Source organism: Schistocerca serialis, chromosome 2, assembly GCF_023864345.2.
Source record: "Schistocerca serialis cubense isolate TAMUIC-IGC-003099 chromosome 2, iqSchSeri2.2, whole genome shotgun sequence".
Classification (NCBI taxonomy): domain Eukaryota; kingdom Metazoa; phylum Arthropoda; class Insecta; order Orthoptera; family Acrididae; genus Schistocerca; species Schistocerca serialis.
Window position 1 is genome coordinate 549,431,283 of NC_064639.1, and position 15,077 is coordinate 549,446,359.

The 15,077-nt window shown below is 35.4% G+C and overlaps 1 protein-coding gene across 1 annotated transcript in view; it reads left to right on the top strand.

Moving 5' to 3' along the window:
- The window catches only part of LOC126457536 (chromatin assembly factor 1 p55 subunit), a 50,262-nt gene extending 35,761 nt beyond the window's left edge, over nt 1–14,501 (top strand). Inside the window, exons 3-10 of the mRNA XM_050093893.1 lie at nt 597–742; nt 1,917–2,121; nt 2,205–2,382; nt 2,474–2,668; nt 5,930–6,007; nt 11,196–11,330; nt 12,795–12,893; nt 12,976–14,501. Coding sequence (XP_049949850.1) covers nt 597–742; nt 1,917–2,121; nt 2,205–2,382; nt 2,474–2,668; nt 5,930–6,007; nt 11,196–11,330; nt 12,795–12,893; nt 12,976–13,056 — 1,117 coding nt within the window. The 3' untranslated portion in view covers nt 13,057–14,501. The remainder of the gene's footprint in view (nt 1–596; nt 743–1,916; nt 2,122–2,204; nt 2,383–2,473; nt 2,669–5,929; nt 6,008–11,195; nt 11,331–12,794; nt 12,894–12,975) is intronic.
- Nucleotides 14,502–15,077: the final 576 nt, after the last annotated feature.

A 15,077-nucleotide genomic window follows, 5' to 3' on the forward strand; every position in this document is an offset into this window, starting at 1 on the left:
AAAGGCCATGATGAGGAAAAATTGGAAAAGGACTATCTCAAGTGTAAATGTGCTTCGCCATTCAAAAGATAAAGTGATTGTTCTTGTGTGTGTGTGTGTGTGTGTGTGTGTGTGTGTGTGTGTGTGCACTGATGATAACTACTTATAATATTGTTTATCAGGAACAGTTATCCAAAACTTTGTAAATGGCAACATTTTTACCATTTGCCTCTATTTATGTTTATTATGGCTACTATTGCCATTTGTACAATGGAGAAATTTTGAAGTGTGATACAGTATTTCTGTTATCAAATATGCTTTGTGTATCTGTATATGAAACATGGACATTGTGCAGTAAAGTGCTGGAACTAATCATATGCAGAGACTACATTTAATACGGTATACATTAGATTTACCCTTGTCATGTCTGGTGCTAATGTCAAAATAATTCTGTGTTCTTAATATCCTCTTTATAAAGCTATTGGAAGAAAATATAGTTTCCATTAATGGTAAACATGTAGGAAAAGTGATTTTCTCTTAAGTGCTGTTTTTTGAATGAGACAACACATGTTATTTCTGTCTTTCTTGATATATATAAATTTGACCTTACTTTACAGACCTGAAGGAAAAGACTATTCTGTACATAGACTGATTCTTGGCACACATACATCTGATGAGCAGAATCATTTGCTCATTGCTAGTGTTCAGTTGCCAAATGAAGATGCACAGTTTGATGCATCACATTACGACAATGAGAAAGGAGGTAATACCAGTGAGCATAATCATTGTGTGTTAAATTTTCATTTAAATGTGTTGTTGGTTAGAATTTATATTTTTGTGCTAATTCATTGAAATTGTTTTTAATTTTTATTTTTGGTCTCGCTATGAAAGTTGCTCAGTAGTACTATCTTGGAACTGACAGGGAAATGCCTGAGAAATGTTTTGGCTTGATTTAATTTCGCTAATGAACACAGGAAGGTTGCATTATTTACTACTTGGTAAATTAATAACTCTTTAGAAACTTAACACCTAATTTACAACAACACTGGTTGATTGCTAAACCAAATTTCCTAACTAAATGATATTTGTTCTGAAGTACTACTGTGATTAAGGAAAGGAGTTAACTGTCTACTTGTGTTATCTGTACATTCTGCGTATCTTATGGTGACTTAATATCAAATCAAATTCATGTTACTACAAACAGTCTGCTGTCTGTTGTATTTACTCACATTCTAGACTTGTGGTTAGTTCTTTCTTGTCTATTGGATTATGAAATTGAGAAGTGCAGAATTTGGCAGTGCTGAAGGAGTTCTTACATTAGAAAAGAGGTATTGAATATAGTCACGCATTTTGTATCTTAAATATTTGGTAGTCTACATGGCAAACCATCTTAGAAACATTATCCATCAATTTACTTTTACTTCTTCCACAGTTCTTCTGTGTGTCGTGTTAATTTCTGTAATTCTGCCAGTCTATATTTTTGTTTGGTTCCACATAGTCTGTAATTGGTGTAATTTATAGCCATTCATCTTTCAAAACTGTAATAAGACAGCTTTTCCAATCCAAGGTCGAGTTTCTTATTACTGGAATATATAAAATCATATGAATTTGTTCTTTTGGACATGTCCCTGGTTTAGAGTCCTGGTCCAGTTCACATTCTTACTTGTCTCTGATGATGCCGTACAATCCTGTGCAGCTGATATAAATAATACCTTCTGTGACTTCTCCTTTCTCCCCCTCCTCCTTCAGTTTACATAATATATAAAATTTGTGTGTATGTTACTAGAACTGTATGCTACAGTTTTTTTCAGCAAGTTTTGTAATTTGTTAAATTTTGGAACCTTAAATCTGTAATTTAAACAGTTGTAGACAGAGGTAGACACTTCTAAAAGTTCAAAATGTCACTTTTTTCCTAATGATATTTGTCATTTATTTAGAGTTTGGAGGCTTTGGATCAGTGAGTGGTAAAATAGAAATTGAAATAAAAATTAACCATGAAGGAGAAGTAAACAGAGCTCGTTTTATGCCCCAGAATCCATGTGTAATAGCAACAAAAACACCATCAAGTGATGTTCTGGTATTTGATTACACGAAACATCCTTCCAAACCTGACCCAAGTGGCGAATGTCATCCAGATTTGAGGTATTGTACTTTTCAAATTATGATACTTCTTCAAATTATGATATTTCCAGATGTGGAAATAATTTGATTTTCTAAAATGCTAGACTTCGTGGACATCAGAAAGAAGGTTATGGCCTGTCATGGAATCCTAATCTCAATGGATATCTGTTAAGTGCTTCTGATGATCATACAATATGTCTGTGGGATATAAATGCAACTCCTAAAGAGAACCGCATAATTGATGCCAAAACAATTTTTACTGGACACACAGCTGTAGTAGAGGCAAGTACAAATTACATACTGCAAATATTTTTGTAATGCTTTTAGTAATTTTCTGGGTTTGAGACATACTGAACACTTCTCATTTTTATAGGATGTGGCTTGGCATTTACTCCACGAGTCACTTTTTGGATCTGTAGCTGATGACCAAAAATTAATGATTTGGGATACTAGGTGCAACAACACAAGCAAACCTTCGCATACAGTGGATGCTCACACTGCAGAAGTGAACTGTTTGTCTTTCAATCCATATTCAGAATTTATATTGGCTACGGGCAGTGCTGACAAGGTACTTGTTAATGTATTCATGTATACCTGTGCTTAATTCCTCTTACTGTCACTCAACAATATTTGCAGTTATTGTTGGATCTGGATTATGTGATGGAGTGAAGTTCAGTGATGTAACTTTCAGAATGGGGTTACCATAGAATTGTAAAGTCAGTTACATCATAAATGGAATTTTATGATTTGTGCGTGTAAGTGACTGGATTGAAAACAGATCACCATTTACAAAACTGATTTACTGTACTGAACAACGAAAGTTAATTGAAGCCCAGTTATCAGTTCATGTACCTATTGGCTTACATTGCATTTATAGGAGGTGTAACAATCTGTTTGCAATCAATATTAATATTTAGATATAAACCTTGCACATTCTGTGTCGGTGTGTAAGCACTGTGTGGCACCATGTGTGTCTTCTATATCCTCTTGAATAAAATACCAAAATTCCTATGGTAGAAACACAGTTTTCTGAGGCACTGAAGTATCTTTTCCTCAGCAGTTATAGATAGGGCAGACATCGGGGAGAGGGGAGGGGGAGGATGCACAATAAATATCCATACCTGCTTACCAATTATGAAGCACTGTTGGGTTTGCTAGTAAATTATATATGCAAACTTTCCTTGTAAATCATTGTACTTGTTAGTAAACCCATATCAAAATTCCCACAGTGGTTCATCAGATTAGACCAAATATGCAGACAGAAGTGAACAAGGTGCTTTAAATTTATATGTGGGGAGATTACTACATCGGTTTCTGCAGACTGGATGAACTCGAGGCTTAAACTTTCCAGTCTACTCCTAATAGTGACTATTAATGTCCAGTTAAGTCTTTGTCAGTCATTACAGAAAACTGACAATGTTTCAGGTGGTATGTTTTGGTAAGTTTGTGCTTGAGTACTTCCCTGTATTCTGTTCTACAGTGCACTCAGTTAACCGAGCTACCACCAGAATGTCTCATTGAGTACCACTGGGGTTATATAGACCCCCGAGTATTTTACACAGATTGTGTTGGCAGTATTTTAATGAACTAACATCAATCAAAACATACATTAGTTGTTCAGTGAAACAGTAATGATTTTATTTTCATAAATATTGCATTCAAGAAACAGAAAGAATTTTAGGTTGGAGTCTTATTGACCCTAGTGGTACACACTGAAAAAGTGTTGTAAATAGAAAACTGAACAAAAATTGTTTGGTACAGTTGACTGAGAGAGATTTTGAAGGAAAAATATCTTTGCAAACTAGGGAGATATGATTTTTTAATGTGCTTATTGGGCAATGTTGACTCTGGTGGTACTAGGAGGATTAAATGTTCTTTATTATAGTGCAGACTTAATGCTTGCACTTTCAGCAAGATATCAGTAATCAAAATATGTGTCACTGGTGAGCTAGTCCTAAATATCATTTATCTTGTTTCTTTTCGCTTTTCATAAAAACAGATCATGCAGAGTTTTTCTCTATGGTCTGAAAACTTGTTTTGCAGATATTTAACAAAAAAGTACTTCTACTTGCAAATGGATGTAATCAGTGACAATGAGAAGACTACTTTCATGAACAGTGTGTAGGTTGGTTGGATGGCTACATACTGAAATGGGGCAATTCTGTCTTCAAAAATCAGTATTTAATTTTGTGGGAGAGTATTGTACATCTACAATATAAGAAAGTATAGGTAGCTACTCACCATAAAGATGACACGTTGAGTTGCAGACAGGCCCAGTGAAAAGACGGGTACAACTTAGATTTTGACCAAAGCCGTCTTTGGAACAGAAAACACATTCGTGCACACAAGCAAGCACATCCTGTTATGCCATTCCCCAGGTGTTGTGGATGTGTATACACCCGCCACTTGGATTTTTCTACTCTGCTGTGGAAGTTTGAATGCATCTTGAGCTGCTGACCTCACTGCTGTGGATGAATTACTTCCTCATCTTGGTGAATAAAGGAGTTTTGAGTATTTATCGTACAACCTATGTGCCTCATTGTGCGCTATCATTTGCAGAAAACCTTGTTTCGATATCTTGAATCATTTATGAGATATGGCAATTGTAATGACCACATGATTCTTAGTGTGCAAGTATGTGACTGGAGGCTTTGTGCACTACAGTCATTCAGATATAAAATCCAATAACTCCAGAACAAAGTGAGATCCTTTTGCTCTCAATTTCAAACCAAATTTTGATGCCATGTCGACATTTCATCCACTGCAATTATAAGCTAAAATAACCATACACAGTTCATGCAATGCATTTCCACCTCTTAATTTGATGCAGCGCGGTATGTATGACAGATAACAAAGAAATTCAGGTCTTTATCGAGTGCACATATCTGACTGTAAGGTGGGCAAAAATAAATTCGTTTTGCACCTGATATTTTTTGAAAAATAGAATAATTATTTCATATCAGCTGGTATGCCATCTCTCAGCACAGGCATCAACATTTGGTGAGCAGTACAGCCATAACAAAAGCAGCCTCAGCATGGAGTGCAGAGAGCTCATACGTATCAGTGAAAGGGTTAATAGGTTTATTATGTTGCACATTATTTTTTAAGTCACACTTAAAATTGATAATCGACAAGCATTCTATCAAAAGTACATTGAGATTACCCAAAATTCAGAGTTCTGTGGTAAATTCTGTACTGGATTTTTTAAAGAAGTATTTCGTGGAGGGAAATGTGGAGATCAGTAAGAATCGTGACCTGGATAAAGTGGTCACCAAAATGACATGTCCTTTTGCAGAGCTTTCATAAGTTTTTCTTCAGATAGAAGAAACTGCAGAAAGACCCACCACTACTTAAAGTTCTTACTCCTCTGTTAATAGCAGCATGTTGTTAAAAGAAAGGATTGCATCCGTGTGGTATTGGTGTATTAACTGTGCATTTCTCCTCCCCATCTCATCCAAGATTTTTCCAGTTTTCTTCATCATGAATAGTAATTGCTAGCAACTGTTGTATCCTGCTTGTGATTAAAAGGCACACACAACTAATTAGGAAAATATAAGAAAATTGATTTTTGTGTTGTATTACCCAGAAATGCATTACAAATTATGTATGTAGTTATTAAAGTTTCATTTGTAAGAATCGTAAGTGACTGTATTTTAGTATAAAATAGTGAGTTTTTCATTGCAGTAGGAAAATGTGGTATGTAAACAAAGATTTGAAGTGAAGTGTTAGATTTAGAATATTGACAGTTGTTATTGGTTTCTGAGATGATGTCTTTAAAGACATTTCATTTTCTAAAGTTAACCTGATTATTGTGTACCTTTTGTTTCAGACTGTGGCTTTGTGGGATCTCCGAAATCTCAAACTTAAGCTTCATTCATTTGAATCTCACAAGGATGAAATATTCCAGGTTTGTTTAAAAGTACTTAATCTCCATTGATGTGTGTGATAATGTTTTCTTTAAAGCTGTAGGCAGCTTTGTTGTTTCTCCCTTTCCCATTTATCTCGCATGGTGAGAGACCTAGACCATTTGCTAGACAAACTAAAGAAATCCGCGAACAAGTCTTTCATATGCAACATTTTTTCATGGATACATTACATTTTTTCATGGATACATTACATTTTCTTAGTATTAGTTGCAATAATCTAAGTAAATGATATTAAGTCTTACCATTTAGTTTGCACTCGTTATGGCATGGCATGGCATGCTGTGTGTCTAAATAATTGAATCAGCTGCAAAAAACCTTAAATACTGAGACTCAAGGAAGAAGAAGAATCCTGTCACACTACCATATAGTACAGCAACCAGCACCTCCAATGATATCTTTCATTGGAAACATTGTACTGGGTTGTTTAGTTCAGATGCCATTAATCGCAACTGCTCAGATGACTATGCGGAACAATATTGAACTGGTATAAGTTTCGCACAAAGTATGCTTCCAAAAACTGTTAAATTGCCTGCAGGGCCTAAAAATTTTCTACCTTTGCAAAGCATAATAGGTTATACAACTTTTCCAGCAATCTCTGGGTTTATGCTTACAGTAAAGTCCCTTTTTAACAAATTTAAGGATCAAAATAATTTTTCCCTTCAATGAGGACCTTTGTCAGAGAACATGTAAGGAGTTGTCAAGAACTGTAATTGAAGAATGTTAATTGAAGGATGTTTTTAGGTGATATAAATGCTATATTTAATTACAAAATTACAAATATCCTGTGCGAGCAAATTTAAACAGTAAATATATAGTATCACACTTTCCTTGGAACATATCCTTTAAAAAAAATAAAAGATGAAGCCTTGTTGGTTTTGCCCTTCAGTCTTATTGCAGTGAAAGTTGTTGCTCCAGTTGGTTTATGTAAGTTGTAATTGATTCATCTACATTAAAAAAGGAAAAGAACTCTTGGACAGCTACAGCGTAACTTAGTTCAGTGGCTGCCGCTGTTGTCATCTGTTGTTACTGAATTCCAGGGAACAACAAACATATGCTTAGGCTGTAGAATGCTGAATCTCATCTTCTTCCTCGCAAGAAATAAAATTGATTTCTCCTCGACTGTTACTATGTACAATGAAACTTTTCAAGGGATTATAAAAAGTGGTGTAAACTGTGGGAAATAATGTTTTAAGCATTAAAAGTTACATATAATCCCGATTTGCATTTTTGCGCTTTCTGTAACATATATCTACATAATATGCATCAAAATACTTGTCTGGGACTTGTATATAATAAGTTTATTATCTAATAAAAATCGCCGATGTAACTGGAAGTGATAATTCTCTGGGAAGTACACACATTTGACTTAATTTACGAGGGTGGTTTGAAAAGTTCTCAGAAACACCGCGAGAGGTCAGCACTAGCGCAACGAGTTGTTCACATGATATTCATTGGACTGTTTCTTGTGAACATGTGCCACATCGGTGCTCTTGGAAGAGAGCTGTGGTGGTGATGTGGCTCTGTTCCTGCATAGTGATCTGCGAAGATGAAAAAGAGACATTCAAGCAGTGACTAAGTCCTTCATAAAGAAAAGTATAAAAGCAAAGGACATTCATGCCGATTTCCAGAATACATTGGGGGACTCTGCTCCTTTGTATTCAGCTGTTGCCTAGTGGACAAATGAATTTAAATTTGGTCGGGAGAGCTTAGATGATTTGCGCAGTGGTTGGCCAAGATGTCACTACCCCCAGAAATCATTGCAAAAGTGCATAAAATGGTCATGGAGGATAGCCGATTCAAAATGCATCAAATTGCTCGTGCGTGCCAGATGTCATATGAAAGGATACATCACATTTTAACTGAAGAATTACAAATGAAAAAATTATCTGCAAGATGGGGGCTGTGACTTTTGATGCTGGATCAAGAACGCATATCAGAACATTTGGCCGATTTTAGGAGAAACGAAAAAGATTTTTTGCACTGATTTGTGACCACAGATGAAACTTCGCTGCACTACTATACCCCAGAGACAAAGTAACAGCAGTGGAAACTTGCTGATTCTCTGCCACCAAAGAAGCAAACATAATTTCTTCAGCAGGAAATTCATGGTATCAGTGTTCTGGGATGTGAAGGGGACTCTGTAGATTTATCTCCCCCCTGAGCAAACAGTTACTGGGGAATACTATGCTAACCTCCTGGACAAATTGCAACAGAAGATACACAAAAAAGGCCAGGTTTAGCAATGAAGAAAGTCATCTTCCACCAAGACAATGTGCACCCGCACACATGTGCTGTCACCATAGCAAAATTACACGAACTGAGGTATGAATTGTTGCCAAACCCATCTTATTCACCTGATATGGCTCCGTCAGACTTCCATCTCTTCCCAGAACTGAAATTTTTTCTTGGTGGACGAAGATTCACTTCAAACAAAGAATTGATAGCCAGAGTTGACAACTATTTTAAAGGCCTGGAGAAAACAGATTTTCGAGATGGGATCAAGGCACTGGAACCTCGTTGGACCAAGTGCATTAATCTGCAAGGACACTACATTGAAAAATAAAAAGTTTCAGTGATATAAGTACTTTTTTCTATTCAGTTCAAAGAACTTCTCAAACCACCATCATAATAATCACAATTAATGGTTCTTGGAAGGCCTGCATCTGTCATTCATTACATAAATAATGAAATACTGCATCAGTTGTGTATTTTTTCATTCTTAGCATAACATGTTTTGAGAATTTATTCTTATCAAGTACAAATATTTAAATTAGTATTTTGTGTGGTGTTTGCATATGTGTTGTTCCACGTATCTTGCACTGTAATTCTTTTTGAGGTTATCAGGTATTGTGCCTCCTCAATTATGTAGAGAACTACACTCATACGAACTATCACTCACATTGTTTGTGAAATATTGCAACAAATACTTACATAAATATTTGTATTTGACAATGAGAATAAATTTTTGGAACTTGTGTTGCTAAGCATGAAAAAGTATATAACTAGTGCTGTGTTTAAACCAAAAGCATTTGCTGCAAAATTAGCAATTGTTTCAACCACTACAAGTGACCAGACAACGAAACACATTAAATATGATTTGAACAACACAAATCAAGACTATCACAACAATTACACAGGTGTACATGTGTAATAGAGACAGTTTGGATCAGCCACCAAGCCGAGTAGCAGTTGGTAGTGGCAGGTCACGAATTGTTTAGACTTTACATCTTTACCGGTTCAGTAGTGATAAAAAATTAACCAAGTAACGTTTATAAACACTTATGGCCAGTGCCATGCCATCGTAATTTAATGTCAATTACTTCAGTTCTTTTCCCCACAAACTTTTTTTCATAAAGTGTAAATTGCAGTAAAGTTATAAATAGATTAATGCAAAAATCAGACGCAAATAATCAGATGAAAATTAACACTGTGGACATAAGAAACTTGACAGGAACATAAAAGCAGGATTATACTGTATGTGGCTTTAACCATGTTCTATCCCAGCTCCAGAGGCTGAAGATGAGTTGTGCAATTTGGAGGAATGAACAAAATATTTGTACAGGGGCAGGTCAATAAAATATTTTCCTTACTGCTCCACACTTCTTGGCATCCAAATGCCTAAAAAGATTTCTGACGTCTTCAGGCACTGCTGGTGTACTCAGAAGTACGGTTTCTAAAAAACCTGTGAATTTTAAACTTTCGTATTATTAGTGGAGGCGGCTTATCAATCCCACCTCTACACACAATAGTTCATCCTTCCTTTACGTTTATCTCCATTGCACACACTCCCTTACTGGAATAAGTGTTTGCATGAAGTAAATTTTAAAAGATGCCTGTTTCATCAGTTTCGAAAATGTCTCTGGGCTTATAACACTGTATCAGTCGTGGCAATGTAATGATTCCTAATAGTTTACACTTACCCTGACCATAGCATCACTTTGAAACATCATTTTTTAAATGATCTAACCAGTGTTTGATGCACTGAAATTTTCAATGCTATTTCATGAGAATTCTGCTAATAAAAATGCTGCCACTTCGCATGCCTGTGAAGTATTTTAAAAGAAGGTGTGTGCATCTTTTTCCTACAGTTAGAAAAGAAGTGCATTCCAAAAACCAGCCACGCTCCGTAACTTTTGTTTGTTTGCCTATCAATGACTCGACACTTCTTTCGGTGAATCATCTGCTTTATTTCTAACCAATTCCGACATCATTAAACATAGACCTACGAATACGAATGTTTCTCTTGGATCCATAGAGATTGTTAGCTTTGGCATTTAAGAACGCTCCCTTAGTTTGGACAATGCCGCACGTGTCGACGATGCTAGATTGTATTTCTTTGCCATGTTGGAAACATCTCTCTTAATATTGTCATCACTGCTTAGGATGATCGTTAGCTTTTGCTGAACTGTAAGCCTTCTACATTTGCACAAACTCCATAAAAGTTAATTGTTAACCTTAAAAAATTCAGTTAACAAAAAACTGCTTTTTGCGCTTTGTAAACTTGGTGAAAGTGACGTCAGATAATGTGACTGCAGTCACATGGAATAAATTTGAGAAGCGTGACTGGTATGTCATGTGAAATGGAAAGAAATGGGAAACTCTGTTGGACATGTTATGAGTTACGTGAAAACTGCATTACAGTTTGCAAAGTTTTCACGTTTATTACTCAAAAGTGCACTTTTTTCTTGAAGTGGAGTTCACTAAAATAGGGAGAAGTAACATACTCCTTAGGAGAGATTCACTGATGCAGCCAGAAAAGTTTTTTAAAATCCAAATTTCCATAAATTTGGGGTTTTACTGTATATGCAGTAGAGCATTCAGCTATGTAACTTCATACATGAATTAAGAATAAGGGTTGTTACTGACAGTGGAAAGTACCATTTGGTATCATCACCATTTTCTTGTGTATTTGTTTTCTCTTTCACCTTTTAAGTTAAAAGAATGGGGTTCCTAAACAGTCATGTTTGCTTTCCCTTACTTCAAATTTTTAATTCATCACGACTACCATTATAACTTCAATTTTTTACCCACACACAATTTGTAGGTGTCGTTCATTGTTGTTACATGAAATGTTTGTGTTCTCATTTGCTGTTGCTTTGTTGTGCATTTATCAGTAAAAAATGTTTGGTTCCCTTTAACTATTGATTAATACAAAGTAAATTGTCACAGGTTCAGTGGTCTCCTCATAATGAGACAATCCTGGCTTCAAGTGGAACAGATAGAAGACTACACGTTTGGGACTTAAGTAAGATTGGAGAGGAACAGAGTGGCGAGGACGCTGAAGACGGACCTCCAGAACTTTTGGTTAGTTGCATTCTGTCATCTCTATTGACAGTAGAAAAGGAAAATTGTTATAATGGTTATTTTCTACGTGGATCGTATGAAATAAAAAGGCATACATGTTCCTCCCAACACTGTTAAATGAGTGGTGTCGTCTTACCTGCCTTTGTGGTGAATTGGTGAAAATGCTGTGTTGTTGAAGACTTGGGTGCCTTTTACCCAAGAACACTAAGTTACAACAGTGTTGGAGTGTGAGTGTTAGTGACCCTTCTGTATAACTGTCAAGTGTTTCCTCTGGCAGTATTCTCTCCTTGCCAGGTTATCACAATATTATTGCCAGAATATGGTGCAAGATGTATCTACTTCATTGTAATTCTGGTCCATTGCTACACCAAATAAGTTTTTACGCATGTTCTGTACTTGAATTGTTAAAATTTTACCTTTCATTGTTAACTGTTTACCTAATGCAGTCTTTGGTTGGAGATGTGTGTTTGACTTGACTTGCGTTAAAAAGTAATCCATTATCAATTCACTTTTGAATTGAATGTAAGATAATTATTTGTATGCAATTATCAAAAATTATACACAGATGTGTGATCAGTACATTTTTTGCACAAGTTCTGGATATGGCAGCTGAACTGTCCGACAGTTATTTCCAGTATTGGTGATCCTGACACATCTAATTTGGATTACTCTTACATGCCCTTGTACCAGATCATATCCAACCCTCCCTACCCCTAAAATGCATAGTGCTAATGAGTGCACAAGTTATGCAAAGGTTCAAGTTAACAAAACAGCTGTTTGAAGAAATTAATTTTGTAGATATTAGGTGTTTCACAGATCAGTGTGTTCAAAATATGATCTAACAAAAGGCAACCATAAGAATATTCAGTATGAAGATGGTGAGCAAAATATCAGGAGCAACATTAATAGCCTACAGAAAGTTCACTCTACAGCAGCTTGTGTACTCGTTTATTCAAACCTTCTTGGCTGATTAAAACTGTGCCATACCAAAATCGAACTTCGGACCTTCGAAGTAAAACTTGAGGTTGGGTTGTGAATCACTTTCGGACAGCTTAATGGGTAAAGTATTTGCCCACAAAAGAGAGATGTCCCAGGTTAAAATCAGTCTGGCACACAGTTATAATCTACCATTAAGTTTTATTGCTAGGTTTTTTAAACAGCTTTTGTCACCCTCCTATATGTTTCATTGTGTGTTCTTTTGTGAATGTCTTGTGAAAAACCTTATCACATATTTGGTGACACATTGTGTGTCTAAATTTGGACATAATATTGCATTGATTGCCGAATTGTCATAACAAAATACTGTATGTCGGAAGCAGGTTACTTAAGTCAGCCCTGTTGTGTGGAGTAAAGACTTCCTATTTGTGCATTTAGTACACATTGTTCTTTAACTCTTTATCACATTTATTTAGAAATAGTTTGCTCTTTATCTGTCATTCATTCTTTTTTTTTTTCTCTTGTCAGTTCATTCATGGTGGACACACTGCCAAGATATCAGATTTTTCTTGGAACCCAAATGAGCCATGGGTAATTTGCTCAGTTTCTGAGGATAACATTATGCAGGTATATATAGTTCATCTATTGTCTAAAGTTTTGATTCCATTCTTAATAATAAATTGATTGTAACTAATTCTGGTTTCTGTAGGTGTGGCAGATGGCTGAAAATATTTATAATGATGAAGAACCTGAAGCAGCTGCAGCAGAACTTGAGCCTGGAGCGTCATAATTATATTCTCTGGAACTGGGGGCACATCTGATGGTAACTTCCTGTATTAGGAAGTAACAGGAAGCAGAGTTTTTATATAAGCATCCACATGTTATCACACTTGAATTATGGTTTTTTTTACAACACTATTTTTTGCAGTCTTACTGTGTGTATGTTGACTGTTTGAAAACTGTGTACTTGCAGCTTATTTCCATGTAAGGCTAACATTGACAGTAGGGAGTGTTAATTTTTAATATGAATGCCGTAATAGAGAATACTTAACTGTACCTGTCAGGCTGGCGTTTTTCATAATTTGAATACTCATCTATACAATGTTGACATATGCTGCTCAGCTTTATTGATGGTTTTTATGTCCCTTTAAAAAGAACAGGCTGAAACTGGACCAATGAAATTTATTTGCTTGTATCAGTGTGTGAGAGAAAGAATTGGAATTGTTGGAAAAGGGCCATATATTCTTTTAATATTGTTGTGTATGTAAAATATTGATTGTGAACAAGGACTTTGTAATAAGTTGTGGTTAAAAACACATTTACAAAATGAATGTGTGTGTGTGTGTGTGTGTGTGTGTGTGTGTGTGTGTGTGTGTGTGTGTGTAGGTTGATCGATCATGAATCACACTTCAAATTATGGTTGTAATTTGTCTATGCTTTGTATCCATTAGGCTAATTGTAGCAGGATGGATAAATTATTTATAATTATGATGGTACTGAGGAATCACTCTTTCTTATCAGAGACACCAGGACTGTTAAAGACTGGAAAATTGATGTCTGTCTGCAAATAAATCAAGATGCAATTCACAATGAATTTATTCAAGATAGCAGTTGTGAGCTACTGGGAAAGAAAGAAAGAATACTGCTGCCATCTTACACTGATTCTTTGTTCAGTAAATTTACTTACTGGCAGACGAGACTGATAACATATCTCCAGAAACTGAAGTCTGTTGTGGGTCACATGTATTGACATTCTGAGATTGTTCAAGGATTAAAGCCTTGCATAGTATTATTAGCATGAAGTAATTTATGACCTATAATTCATACTTGTGAATAGTTTAAATGTGATCTACAATCAATCACTGCAAAAAGGAAAACTACCTGAAGAAAGAAAGCTACATGCTGAAAATTACATGAAGTTAATTTATAATAAAATTTGAAGGAAAAACTAATTTTGTTCTTACTAAATTCAATGAAATATAAAGTACTTAGAGGAAAAAACGAAAGTTGCAACTAACAAGAAGAAAACACTGTTTGTTCCAGAGGGGGCAATTTCATCGAAGATACAAACTGTCATCGAACTGAAATGAGTTTATGGTAAAAATTTGTTTATTTATAAGGTCTATTTTAGTATACGTGAAATTAACACTGAAACATTTAAAGTAATATGCGTTTGTAAATATGAAAATGTACTCGTAAGTTACAGCATTAAAATTTTTCAACCATTGTGTATAATTTTTGTGAATTTACTTTTGCTCTTTAGTTTCTCTCTTACAAGTACTTAAAATAAGAAAAAAAACTTTGTTATGCAATAACTAGTTAATTTAAGTGTGGCTTGCCAGTTGTTAACCCTTTGCCATACGATTTAAGTTTCGTTAGTGTGAGCTGTAAGTGGCTGCAAGGTACGGATGTGCCTTAAGATTCCCAGCACTTACACACGCTAAGGCTGCGGTGCACTACCCCTAGTGGCGTCTGAAGTCGTGCAGACGCCCTCGGGATTTGGAAGTACATGTGTGTGATACCAGTAACATGACATTTCTACAGGTATCATAAATAACGACAATTAGTTGCCCAATGGAAACGAAACATTCATTGTCTCAAATGCAACGATATAGTCACAGATGTTTTATTTCCCTTTATAACCAAACATACATTGATGAAATACATCTTAATAATAATATTCACAACACTGCAATGATCTAAGACTGTATAATATTTTGTTCAAAACATTCTGAGACCTGTTACGTTAGTACATTGGCAAACATATTTTCAAACACAATGTCTTCACAATGACATTTACACGAATTTAAT